The sequence below is a fragment of the Gallus gallus genome, chromosome 5 (genome assembly GCF_016699485.2).
Source record: "Gallus gallus isolate bGalGal1 chromosome 5, bGalGal1.mat.broiler.GRCg7b, whole genome shotgun sequence".
Taxonomy (NCBI): Eukaryota; Metazoa; Chordata; class Aves; order Galliformes; family Phasianidae; genus Gallus; species Gallus gallus.
This window is the reverse complement of record NC_052536.1, coordinates 1,773,346-1,783,188: the sequence shown is the minus strand read 5'-3', so window position 1 is coordinate 1,783,188 and position 9,843 is coordinate 1,773,346. Positions and strand designations below refer to the sequence as shown.

The 9,843-nt window shown below is 57.2% G+C and overlaps 4 protein-coding genes across 4 annotated transcripts; all 4 read right to left on the bottom strand.

Moving 5' to 3' along the window:
• Positions 1–705: 705 nt before the first annotated feature.
• IFITM5 (interferon induced transmembrane protein 5) lies at positions 706–2,275 on the bottom strand. Its single transcript, NM_001199498.1, has 2 exons — positions 1,503–2,275; positions 706–1,109 (listed from the first exon to the last, which is right to left on the bottom strand). Exons 1-2 carry the CDS (start codon positions 1,677–1,679, stop codon positions 891–893), a joined length of 396 nt encoding a protein of 131 aa, NP_001186427.1. The 5' UTR covers positions 1,680–2,275; the 3' UTR covers positions 706–890.
• Positions 2,276–2,578: 303 nt separating this feature from the next.
• LOC107053353 (dispanin subfamily A member 2b-like) lies at positions 2,579–4,466 on the bottom strand. Its single transcript, NM_001350058.2, has 2 exons — positions 3,894–4,466; positions 2,579–2,990 (listed from the first exon to the last, which is right to left on the bottom strand). Exons 1-2 carry the CDS (start codon positions 4,077–4,079, stop codon positions 2,835–2,837), a joined length of 342 nt encoding a protein of 113 aa, NP_001336987.2. The 5' UTR covers positions 4,080–4,466; the 3' UTR covers positions 2,579–2,834.
• Positions 4,467–4,618: 152 nt separating this feature from the next.
• On the bottom strand, positions 4,619–6,198 carry LOC422993 (interferon-induced transmembrane protein 3-like). Its single transcript, NM_001350059.2, has 2 exons — positions 5,964–6,198; positions 4,619–4,920 (listed from the first exon to the last, which is right to left on the bottom strand). The coding sequence occupies exons 1-2, from the start codon at positions 6,141–6,143 to the stop codon at positions 4,759–4,761; spliced, it is 342 nt and encodes a 113-aa protein (NP_001336988.1). The 5' UTR covers positions 6,144–6,198; the 3' UTR covers positions 4,619–4,758.
• Positions 6,199–8,318: 2,120 nt separating this feature from the next.
• On the bottom strand, positions 8,319–9,601 carry LOC770612 (interferon-induced transmembrane protein 1-like). Its single transcript, NM_001350061.2, has 2 exons — positions 9,348–9,601; positions 8,319–8,762 (listed from the first exon to the last, which is right to left on the bottom strand). Exons 1-2 carry the CDS (start codon positions 9,558–9,560, stop codon positions 8,562–8,564), a joined length of 414 nt encoding a protein of 137 aa, NP_001336990.1. The 5' UTR covers positions 9,561–9,601; the 3' UTR covers positions 8,319–8,561.
• Positions 9,602–9,843: the final 242 nt, after the last annotated feature.

The window sequence follows — 9,843 nt, the reverse complement described above, 5'->3', positions numbered from 1 at the left end:
TGCCTTGTAATTAGAGCTGGCTCTTCATCAGGCCTTCATCAGTAGCTGCTGGGTGGGATAAACGCTCTCCTCATTCCCCTTGCCCTGTGATAAGGGTCCTATGGGATGCTTATAGGGGGAGGGGGGGGGATAAAGTGCTGCTTGTGGTCCCCTATGGCATCCATTCCATGTGGATGACTGCTTTTGCTATTGGAGCAGTACTGCAAAGCGCTGGGCAGATCCAAGCTGAGGCCATGCCCTTAGGGTGACGTTATTTTCTGACCTTCTTGGAGCCATGGGGAAATTCCATGTGGAGTTAAGCAGGATGTACTGCGGGATGCAGCGTCCCTCCTGGCTCACAGTCACCACAGGCAGATCTCCTCTATCCTGGTTTGGGGACATAATGGGGGCTCGTGCTGTGCTGCAATGAGTTGGTGGGTCTCAGCTCCACCTGGGAGGGCTCTATGTGGCCCAATTGTTGCCTTCCTGAGCCAAGAAGTGTCTCCCGTCCCTACTGTTTCAGGCTGATACCCTAAAGCAGTGTGGATTAAGGCTCCCAGCAGTGAACTGGGACACTCTACAAAACACATTTGGCTGGACTAGATGATCTTTCTGGCCTTACCAACCTTAACGGTTCTGTGATTCTAAGAGTTCTATCATCCGTTAGCACAGCCCCTTCCCTGTACGCACACACACACACACACACACACACACACACAGAGCAGATTCGAGATGGGTGAGATGATTTAATGATTTAAATATTAAGCACCGAGGGAGAGATTGAAAGAAAGCAACCACCACCACCAAATAACCACACCAAATAACATAAAGCTGCCCCAAGAAGCACGGGGTTGTGCACGGCAGGGTCAGCAGTGCTGCGGAGGAGCTTTTGCCATCCCCTTGCGCCCCGCTCACTTGTCCTCGTCATCGCTGGCGCTGAACTGGGAGCTGAAGAAGCCCACGGAGTCCTGGGCGAGCTTGGAGAGGTGGAGGACGCCGGTGACCACCAGAGCGGCGAGCAGGATGGGCAGCAGCACGCTGCCAGCCGTGGCCAGCGCGTTGTAGCAGCGGGCTTTGGAGCTGAAGCGCCGGGCGGCTTCCACGTCCCCTGCCACCTTCCGGTCCCGTGCCTGCAAGAGCCGAGACTGGGGGCAGCAGTGGGACCCCATGGGCACCCCTAGGCATCCTCCCGGTTTCCTCCAGCCTGTCCCTGGTCCCTCTGTCCAGGTGGAGGTGTTGCTGCTGGAGGACAGGTCCACGTGGAGACATCTCCAGCACGGTTTCAGGTTGGACGTTAGGAAAAGCTTTTCCAAAAGAGCGGTGAGGCAGTGGCACGGGCTGCCCAGGGAGGTTGGGGTGTCACCATCCCAGGGGTGTTCAAGGAACTTGGAGATGTGGCGCTGAGAGACGCCGTCGGTGGGCACGGTGGGGTGGGGTTGGACTTGGGGATCATAGAGCTTTTTTCTAACCTTAATGACTCTATAACCCTGAACACCCCCACTTGGGACCCAGCCATGCCTTACCTTGACAGAGAAGGCGAGAGCCACGAAGCCGAGGCAGCAGAAGTTCATGTAGATGGTGTTGAAGATGGACCAGATGAGGTGGTCACGGGGTGGCGCAGAGGTGGCAGTGGTGGGAGATGAGTCCCGCTTGTGGGATGTCATGGGCAGGTAGTCCTCCCGTGGGTAGGATGTATCCATGGCCACAGAGAGGGGCACCCCGCAGCTCTCCGACTCCACCAGCCTGGCTGCAGGAGCGTGGCTGAGCAGACCCTTTTATACTGTCCTCGTCTCCAGCCCAGCCTCAGCTCCTCTATATATAAATCAGAGAAATTACAGCCCTCGCCGAACTGTGGTTATCAGAAATGCTTGGCTGGAAGCTAGGAGAAACAAAGTTGGTTTTGTGAGCCTGCCTTCCTTCTGCACCGGGGGCACGGGTGGCTCCAGCCCTGCTGTGGGACAGAGCGGGAACCAAGTGGCCATCACTCCGAAGGGCACGACACAAGCCAGCACGGAACAGCTCATGGCGCTGGTGCCTCCACCAAGCCCTTCAGGTCGTGTTGGCTGGGAAATCCCTCGTCCAGAAGTGGGGTTGGGATGCTAGAACAGAGTGCTGAACTTGGCTGGAGCTTCCCCTGTGCCAAAGCTGCTATCACTGAGGATGTGTTTGTGTCATCATGCACCTTTCACTGCTGCTCAGAGCAATTGCTTCAATAAGGGGAGATCCCTGTCGCTACGCTGCCTGGAGTAATGGAACCAAGTGCTGTTAAAAGCTCCATGTTTCTCCTTCCCCCAGCCCCACAAGAATGGAATAAACAGAAATTTAACGCTAAAATGCCAAAGAGCTGCTTCTATTAAAGCCCTTCACAGTTCCCTGGAAGGAGATGGAGCTTTGCAGGAAGATGGAGTGTTTATGGCTAGAGAAGCATGGAACTTTGCTGTTTCCTTCTTCTGCTGTGCTGGAATCTATAGGACAAAATGTAGCTCATGCTGAAGATGTCTGGTAAGGCAGTGGCGGTGGAGGAGAAGGAAGATGCCACGAAGGTACTCCAGGTCACTCTCCTCCATCCATGCCGTGAATAATGCAACAGGAGCAGGGCTTGGTGAGCAGGAGCTTTATTTGTGACAGTGGCAATCCATGTGTACATTGTAGCTTGGTTAAATACCAGCACGGCCCAGGAGCAGAAGCAGAGAAGGGAGCTCCCCACCCATCCCTGCCATGCCACATGCAGCAAGGGGACAGGGCTCTGCACCCCTTCCCCAAAGCAGAAATTCCTTGGGACACATTTTTGGTGGGGGGGTTATGGGAGTGAGCACAGCACAGGACAGTGGGATGGAGGCAGAAGTTCTCTATATCTATCTGCTGATCGCGGTGATGAACATGATGGCAATGGTGATGGTGGACAACACACCGACGGCTATCAGCACAGAGAAGATGATGTTCAGCACCTTGGCCCGGCTTCCATACCACCGAGCACCTTCCAGGTCGCCCAGCACTTTGCAGTCGCGGGCCTAGGGGGACAAATGGGGATTCAGTGGGGAAGACCCAACTTTGGGATGGGGATAGGGTAGATGGGGGACCCAGCCTGCCTTCACGGGGCTGTCAGGTGGAGCGCGGACATCATGGGTGCTTTGCTGGGACCTTATGGGGAGCAGGGGTTGAAGATGCCCACGTGCTCCCACACGGTCCCACATTTTGGGGGCTGGAAGGCTCAGAGGGGTGCAAACTGAGAGGGTGTCAGAGAGGGCATTTGGGGCCACCAAATTGGATGATCCCAAATTGGGGAGTAGTCACGTTATGTTGAATGGCAGTTCTGGGTCAGGAGGGTTACATTGGGTTAGGGTTGGGGCTACTGTGAATTGGGTGGGACAGGGGCTGGGGTGTTCAATTTGGGCAGCATTAGAATAGGGTGCTTGGGATCAGAGGATCACATTATATTGGGATGGGTTGGGAATACTATGGATTTGGTGGATCATGGGTTTGGGGGTCAGGTTGGGCAGCACTGGGGTGCTGGGGTTCTTGGGGTTGGAGGATCACGTTGTGTTCAGTTGGGTAGGGAGGCATCATAGATTTAGTGGGTTATGGGTTGGGGGACCCAAGTCTGCATGTTGGGTTGGATGGGGTCAAGTTGGGCAGCACCAGATTGGGGTGCCCGAAATTGGGAATCACGTTCTCTTGGGATGCACTGCGGGACATTGTGGACTGGGGGTAGTCCTGGATTGGGTAGTCCCAAATAAGAGAGTTGGGTTGGATGGAGTAATGGTGGGGGGTGGGGAACCAAATCAGAGGGCATCAAATTGGAGCGGAGGGTCTGGGCTGGGGGGGATCGGTGTGGGGGACCCCGAGTCGAGGGATCCCAGGACAGGTTGGCAAGGAGGCACCGGGTCAGGAGCGGGGGATTGGGGGAATCTCACCTTGATGGAGAAGATGAGCGAGGGGAAGCAGAAGCAGCCGAGGTAGGCGAGAGCGAAGCCCGCCAGGACGTTGAAGAGGGACCAGAGGATGAAGTCGCGGGGCTGCTCGTCGGGGAGGCTGGCGAGGGGCGGCCCCCGCCCGGGTGGGTGCAGCGGGATGCTCACCTCCGCCTGTTGCGGCTTCATGGCCGGGAGCAGAGCGAGGATGGGAGGGAGGTAGGAGCTCTGCGGGAAACGAAACCTAGCCCCGCACCGCCCCTGAGCCGGCCCCCGGGCTCCCAGAGCTCAGGCGAAGCGGCCGGCCCTCCGTGGGCTCGGCGTATCGGCTGCGTCCTCTCAGCTCCCGGGCGATGGGACACTGACCGCGTGGGCGCAGGGAGACCTGGCGTTCTTCCGGGGAGCAAAGGGGGGTGGGGCGGGGGAAAAGCGGCTTCTGAGAAACTGAAAAACTGCTAAAGGAAGGAGCAAGGGAGGGAAAGGAAGAACAGGACCTTACAGTTCCCCCTTATAGAGAGCCTAGGGTTCCACATCCCCGCTGCACCTATCTGCGTGGGACAGTACAGAAACTAGTCTGGTTTTGGTGGCTCTGAGCACCCCTAGGGGCCCCAGGAGGGGGAATTACCGAACAGCACAGACACAGCACTTCTTGTCCAATCACCTTGTCCTAGCTGTGGGGCAGCCCCAACCCCCAGAACCTTAAAAACCACAACATTTCCAGACAGAAATAGAATGGGGAAGAAGCTTTATTTGCCTTCAGCTCACCCCAAGGGCTCATCCCGAACTGAGTCACCTCGGTGGGGGTGATACCAGAGGTAGAGGGAAGGAGGAGTGGGACCGCAGTGCTGCTCCTCTTGATCAGGCCAGATCAGGGCCGCACAGTGTACAACGGGAGGTAGAGAAACACCAGGACGATGGAGAGGATGGTCACAAGAAGTCCCACACAGAATGCAAAGATGTTAAAGATCTTCGCTGTCCTCCCATAGCTGCTGGCGCCTACGAAGTCCTTGGCGATGATCCTATCCCTGGACTGCAGAGGGGAAGGAGGGAGGTGGTGAAACCCCAAACGTCAAAGTCCATCATCGTCGCCCAGATGCCCTCGCAGGCACCCATAGGGTGTCAGACCCTCAGGAAGCCCACCCTAATGGGAAACATAGCTCACAGCAGCCTAACAGCAATTTCTTAATGCCTTATTGAAAGTCATTAGGTCAGTCTTGTGCTGCCCACTCCTCCTGTTGGAGGTGGAGAGCTGCGAGGAAGGCCAGGGGTCCTAGCATGCCTGTATGGCACTTCTTGGGGCACTGGCAGCTGCTGACCTTTCCTCCGAGCGTGCTTGTTAAGAATGATTAGCTTTAGAGGTAATAAAGTGGGGGAAGCTGCTCCTTACTGGGAGTAGGGTGGGTGAAAGGACAGGGAGGGAGCAGGATATGCAGCTTCATGGAGGTGCCAGCTGGTCTGGGGCTCACTTAACAATAATTTAGAGGAGCCCAAACCACTGTGCCTACTGGGAGTCCCTCTTCTGTAGCTCTTGGAGAGGACAAAGCACCCAGAGGTGGGAGTGAGGGAAGTTAGATATGGGGCACAGTGGTAGGGATGGATGTGGCAGGAGGAAGCGAGGTAGCAATGAGGTCTGGGGCAACGTGGGACAGGATGAGAGAAGATGGAATGGGATTGGGAAGGGGTGGGGGAAGGTGGGACACTATGGGATGAGATAGAATGGGACGGAGATGAAGAGAGGTGGGATAGGACAGGTGGGATTAGAAGGAATGGGGGAAAAAAGTGAGACGCAGTGGGACAAGATGGGATGGGATGAGGAAAGGTGGGATATGACAGATAGGATGAGATTGAGAAATGGATGAGGGAAGGTGAGACATGATGGGATGAGATGGGGGAAGCTAGGACAACATAGGATGGTAACAGAATGGGACAAGGAAAGATGGGACAGAATGGGACACGGTGGGATGGGGGAAAGTGGGACACAATGCAACAAAAGGGGACGGGATTTGGGAGCTGCAGCATGGGGGGCAGACCTCAAAGCTAAGCAGGGAGGTGCTGAGTTGAGTTTTGTCTTACCTTGATGGAGTATGAGAGAGCACATAAGCCCAGGCAGAAGGCGTTGCACAGCACAAAGTTGAAGAGGGACCAGAGTACAAAATCCTTGGGGGGCGGCTGCGGAGAGATGGGAATAGTGGTGGTCACATCCTGCCCGTAGGAAGGCATGTTGATGCTGGTGTGCTGAGGGTAGCTCTGCATGGTGCTGGAGGGCAGCTGTAGTACCTGTGCCCTCACAGCCTCGCCTATTATAGGTGAACAGAAGGGCTTGCTGGGGTGGGGACACCCCGCCCGGTACTGGGGCGTGGGCAGTTCTCATCCTACCAGGGACAAGCTCCTTTGAGGGATGTTGGGAAGTGGCTCATGCCCACGGTGCCAGCTGTGGTGTAAAGGATAGCATGATGATGCAGGACAAAGTCCCTTGGGGCGGGTGTCTGGGGGGAATGTGGGGTGTGCTCAGCCCCTGAGGGGGGGGTGTTGGGGATGAAGGCAGCTGTGCTTTGTGTTTTGAGGCCCTCTCAGACAAGGGCAGCAGTTGCCTGCTGTAGGGGCCACCTGTGTGCAGACCCAAGTGCTCCCCAGTACTGCTCATACCAAAGCTATCGGCTCTTTTCCTGCCATTCTGTCAAGTTAGCGAGGTTCATTAGGTCACAGTGGTAATTAAGCGGAGAGGCTGGAAGGGAGGGGAAAGGGTGCGAAAGGAGGAGGGGATTTCAGGACTGGCTTTGTGCTCAAACTCCAGCACCAACCCACAGCTGTGCCCCCCAAAATGCACAGGTGACCTTCTTGCTGTAATCCGAGTTAATTGCTGTCTTATCTTAACGAGCTTGGCGTGAACATCCTGCTGGCATCACCACCCCTCTGTGCATTCTCCTCTATTTGCTTTTGCACCCAAACAAATGACGGGATGGGAAAGCATTGGGGAGACAAAGTCCAGCGGTCCCCACCGGCCCTGGGGGTGTGGGCAGAGTTAAGGGGCTGAGCAGCAGAGGGTTGGGGCGAGTAAGGAAGATGCAGGGGTGGCTTTTCCATGCAAGGAGGGAAAGCGTCTGCAAAGCATAGGTCGGGGTTTGGGGTCTGCTGGAGGTCTTTTGGGGTGGGTTATGCAGGGTGCCAATCCCGCTGCTCGCTCCCTGCTAGCTGCTGTTGTTGGGGCAGGGAGTTCAAGGCTCATTGGCCAGCTGCCAGCAGCCTGGAGCAATTGCTGCAGGAGAAGGAACAGTCTGTCCTTATCCTGGGAGCACCCCTGCCCTGCCTATGCACCCCCTCCTCCCCCAAAGCCCGCATCTGCCTGCTGGTGCCCCTGGGAGCATCCAGGCATGGAAAGTCCCTATGGGGCCCACTGGGGCTGGGGATGTGCTCCCCATGGGATGTCAGGATGTCACGTTTTTGGCTGTAAGATGCCCTGGGTTTTGCACGCGTCGACCGAATGGGGAGGTGCGTAAAGATACCCCTAGTTTTTTTGGGGGGGGGGATTTCAGCCAGATCCTGGTGGAGCCGGTGGGGATGGAGTGAGAGGCGGAGCAGTCAGGGAAGACACGATCCAGCACATGTCTGTTTGCTTTTACGGGAAGAAGGGTAGGAATCAATGACTCACCCGGCCGAGGCTGCCAGGGATCCTGCAACAAATGGCTGTTGTGTTTTGCAGGAAGGATTTCTGACGTCCTGCTCATGAGTGCAGCCTCTTGGCAGGAGTCATTGTTCTTCAGGGGGAAATAAAGAAAAGGCTTTCTCCATCCAGCCCTGCGGGGCCCCAGCCCTCACAGAGCTGGGGAGCAGGAAGCCAGGACAAGCACATAGCTGAATCCCCGCCAGGTCAGCTCTGTCCAGGATTATTGGCCGGGTGCTTGGGGCCTTTCCCGGGTCACTTTGGACATGGCTGGAGCCGTAGGCATGATTTCTGCCTTGCCCCAAAGCTGGGATGGGGGTGGTGTTGTGACGTCGAAAAGCTCCAGAGAGGAGGGAAGAGGCATCGTCATCCCTCTTTCCCTTCAAAGCATTTCGGGGAAGCACAGCACCAGTGGAGTTTGGGATGGGGCCACCCCACCCACAGTTTCCTCATCCCCAAATGAAGCCCACTCATGGTGGGGATGGGGTAGGGGATGCTCCACCCCTGTGCCCTTGTCAGCGCCACGGTCCACTTTGTCCAAACCTGTGAGCTGGCTTCACCCATCCGGGAGCTTAGGGACATGGTTAGTGAGCATGGTGGTGATGGGTTGATGGTTGAGCAAGATGATCTTTGAGGTCTTTTCCAACCTTAATCATTCCATAATCCCTGTCACGCTCCAGAAGGTGACAAAGGGGACAATTCAATAGCGTTGCTGTGGAGGCTCTCCTGCTCCCACCCACACCCTCTAAAAAAGAAGAGCCGTGGGACAAAAGTGAAAGATACCTTTATTGTGTTTTTTACCAATGAGGTGCTGCCCTCAGGGCACTTGGAGCAATAGCAGAAAGGCAGAGTGAGGTGGCAAGCAGCAAAGTCTGCACTACAGCCAGTTTTTCGGGTTCCTGCCAGAGCAAGGGGTGTCTTGAGGTGCTTTTCCATATGCTGACCGGAGAGGGGATTGGAAGAAGCAAGGAAAGCATGGCCCCAAGCGAAGCTCTGCCCATGGAATGGAGCTAAGTGGGTCCAATGAATTCGGGGTGTTGCTGCTGGTGGTTGAAGATGTTGGCCACCATGATGGTGCCACTGGCAACCAGGGCGATGATGAGGATGATGAGGAAGACGTTGATCAGATGGGCCGTGATGTTCAGGTACTTCGCAGTGGAGCCATAGCTGAGCGCCCCGCTGTAGTCACCCAGGACTTTGCGATCCCTGGACTGGGGAGACCAATGGAAGAGTCAGTGTGGATGGGCAGGAGAGGTTCCCTGGCACGGGAGCTCTGTGGGATGCATGGGGCAACCTGGGGTTAGGGCTCTGTATGGCCTACAGGGCTCCCTGCGGTGGTGGTGGGGCTGTGGGTTCCATTAGACACCGCAGAGCAGGGGCTTCCTGGGGGGTCTGTGGGTCTCACCGGGATCAGTGGGGTGCATAGGGCACCTCAGAGCTGGGGCTTTTGGAGATCCACAGGATTCTGTGGGGTCCACGTGGTACCCTAAGATTGGAGGTTTTGAGGGGCTCCATGGGTCTGTTCAAAGGTCCCTGGGTCTCTGTGGGGTCCACGGGGCACCCGGAAGCAGAGATCTGGGGGCTCCATGGATCTTTTTGAGGCCCGGGGCTCTGTAGGGTCCACATGGCACCCAGGGCTGGGACTTTTGGAGCTCCACGACTCTGTTTGGGGTCGGGGAGCTCTGTGAGCCCCACGGGGTCCTCCATACCTGCCCCCTCCCCCCCTCCTCCTCTCCCGACGCCATCATTTCCCCATCACCCCCCCCCCCCCCGTCCCCACTTTCCCATTCCCCAACCTTCACGGAGAAGACGAGCGCCAGGAAGCCGAGGCAGCAGACGTTGGCGTACAGCGTGGTGCACAGCGACCAGGCCAGGTGGTCGCGGGGAGGAGGCACCAGGGGCGTCTCCACCGTCACCACCGTGCTGCGGGTCTTCCCCTCCATGTCCATCCCGTCCATCAGGGGTTCATACGGTGGGACTCCCGGACCCGAAGCGCGTACCCGCTCCATCCCGGGGCTCGGGGGCTATGAGGCTTGGGGGCGGCGCCGGGACGGGAGGACGGAGGGAACTGGTTTCGTTTCCCCGCAGCCCGGTGATGGGGAGGGCTGGGCGAGGGGGAGGGAAAAAAGGGCCGCCCGCCCCCTGCGAACGCCAGGCGCTGGCCCCGACGGTGTCGCCTGCTCGGCATCCGCTGGTCGGGCTGTGGGGCGCGGGGCTGGTGGAGAAGCGGTGAGGTCGGGGGGTCGATGAGGTGAAGCCTAAATCGCGTCCCCACCGTGTGGCAGTGGGGCT

What these genes read in the sequence shown, in the direction of transcription:
- IFITM5 (NM_001199498.1), bottom strand. Translation starts at nt 1,679, where the DNA reads ATGGATACATCCTACCCACGGGAGGACTACCTGCCCATGACATCCCAC. An exon ending in CTCTCGCCTTCTCTGTCAAG is followed by an intron (nt 1,110 to 1,502) that starts GTAAGGCATGGC and finishes CGGCTCTTGCAG; the next exon opens with GCACGGGACCGGAAGGTGGC.
- LOC107053353 (NM_001350058.2), bottom strand. Translation starts at nt 4,079, where the DNA reads ATGAAGCCGCAACAGGCGGAGGTGAGCATCCCGCTGCACCCACCCGGG. An exon ending in CGCTCATCTTCTCCATCAAG is followed by an intron (nt 2,991 to 3,893) that starts GTGAGATTCCCC and finishes TTGTCCCCCTAG; the next exon opens with GCCCGCGACTGCAAAGTGCT.
- LOC422993 (NM_001350059.2), bottom strand. Translation starts at nt 6,143, where the DNA reads ATGCAGAGCTACCCTCAGCACACCAGCATCAACATGCCTTCCTACGGG. An exon ending in CTCTCTCATACTCCATCAAG is followed by an intron (nt 4,921 to 5,963) that starts GTAAGACAAAAC and finishes TCCCCTCTGCAG; the next exon opens with TCCAGGGATAGGATCATCGC.
- LOC770612 (NM_001350061.2), bottom strand. Translation starts at nt 9,560, where the DNA reads ATGGAGCGGGTACGCGCTTCGGGTCCGGGAGTCCCACCGTATGAACCC. An exon ending in CGCTCGTCTTCTCCGTGAAG is followed by an intron (nt 8,763 to 9,347) that starts GTTGGGGAATGG and finishes TGGTCTCCCCAG; the next exon opens with TCCAGGGATCGCAAAGTCCT.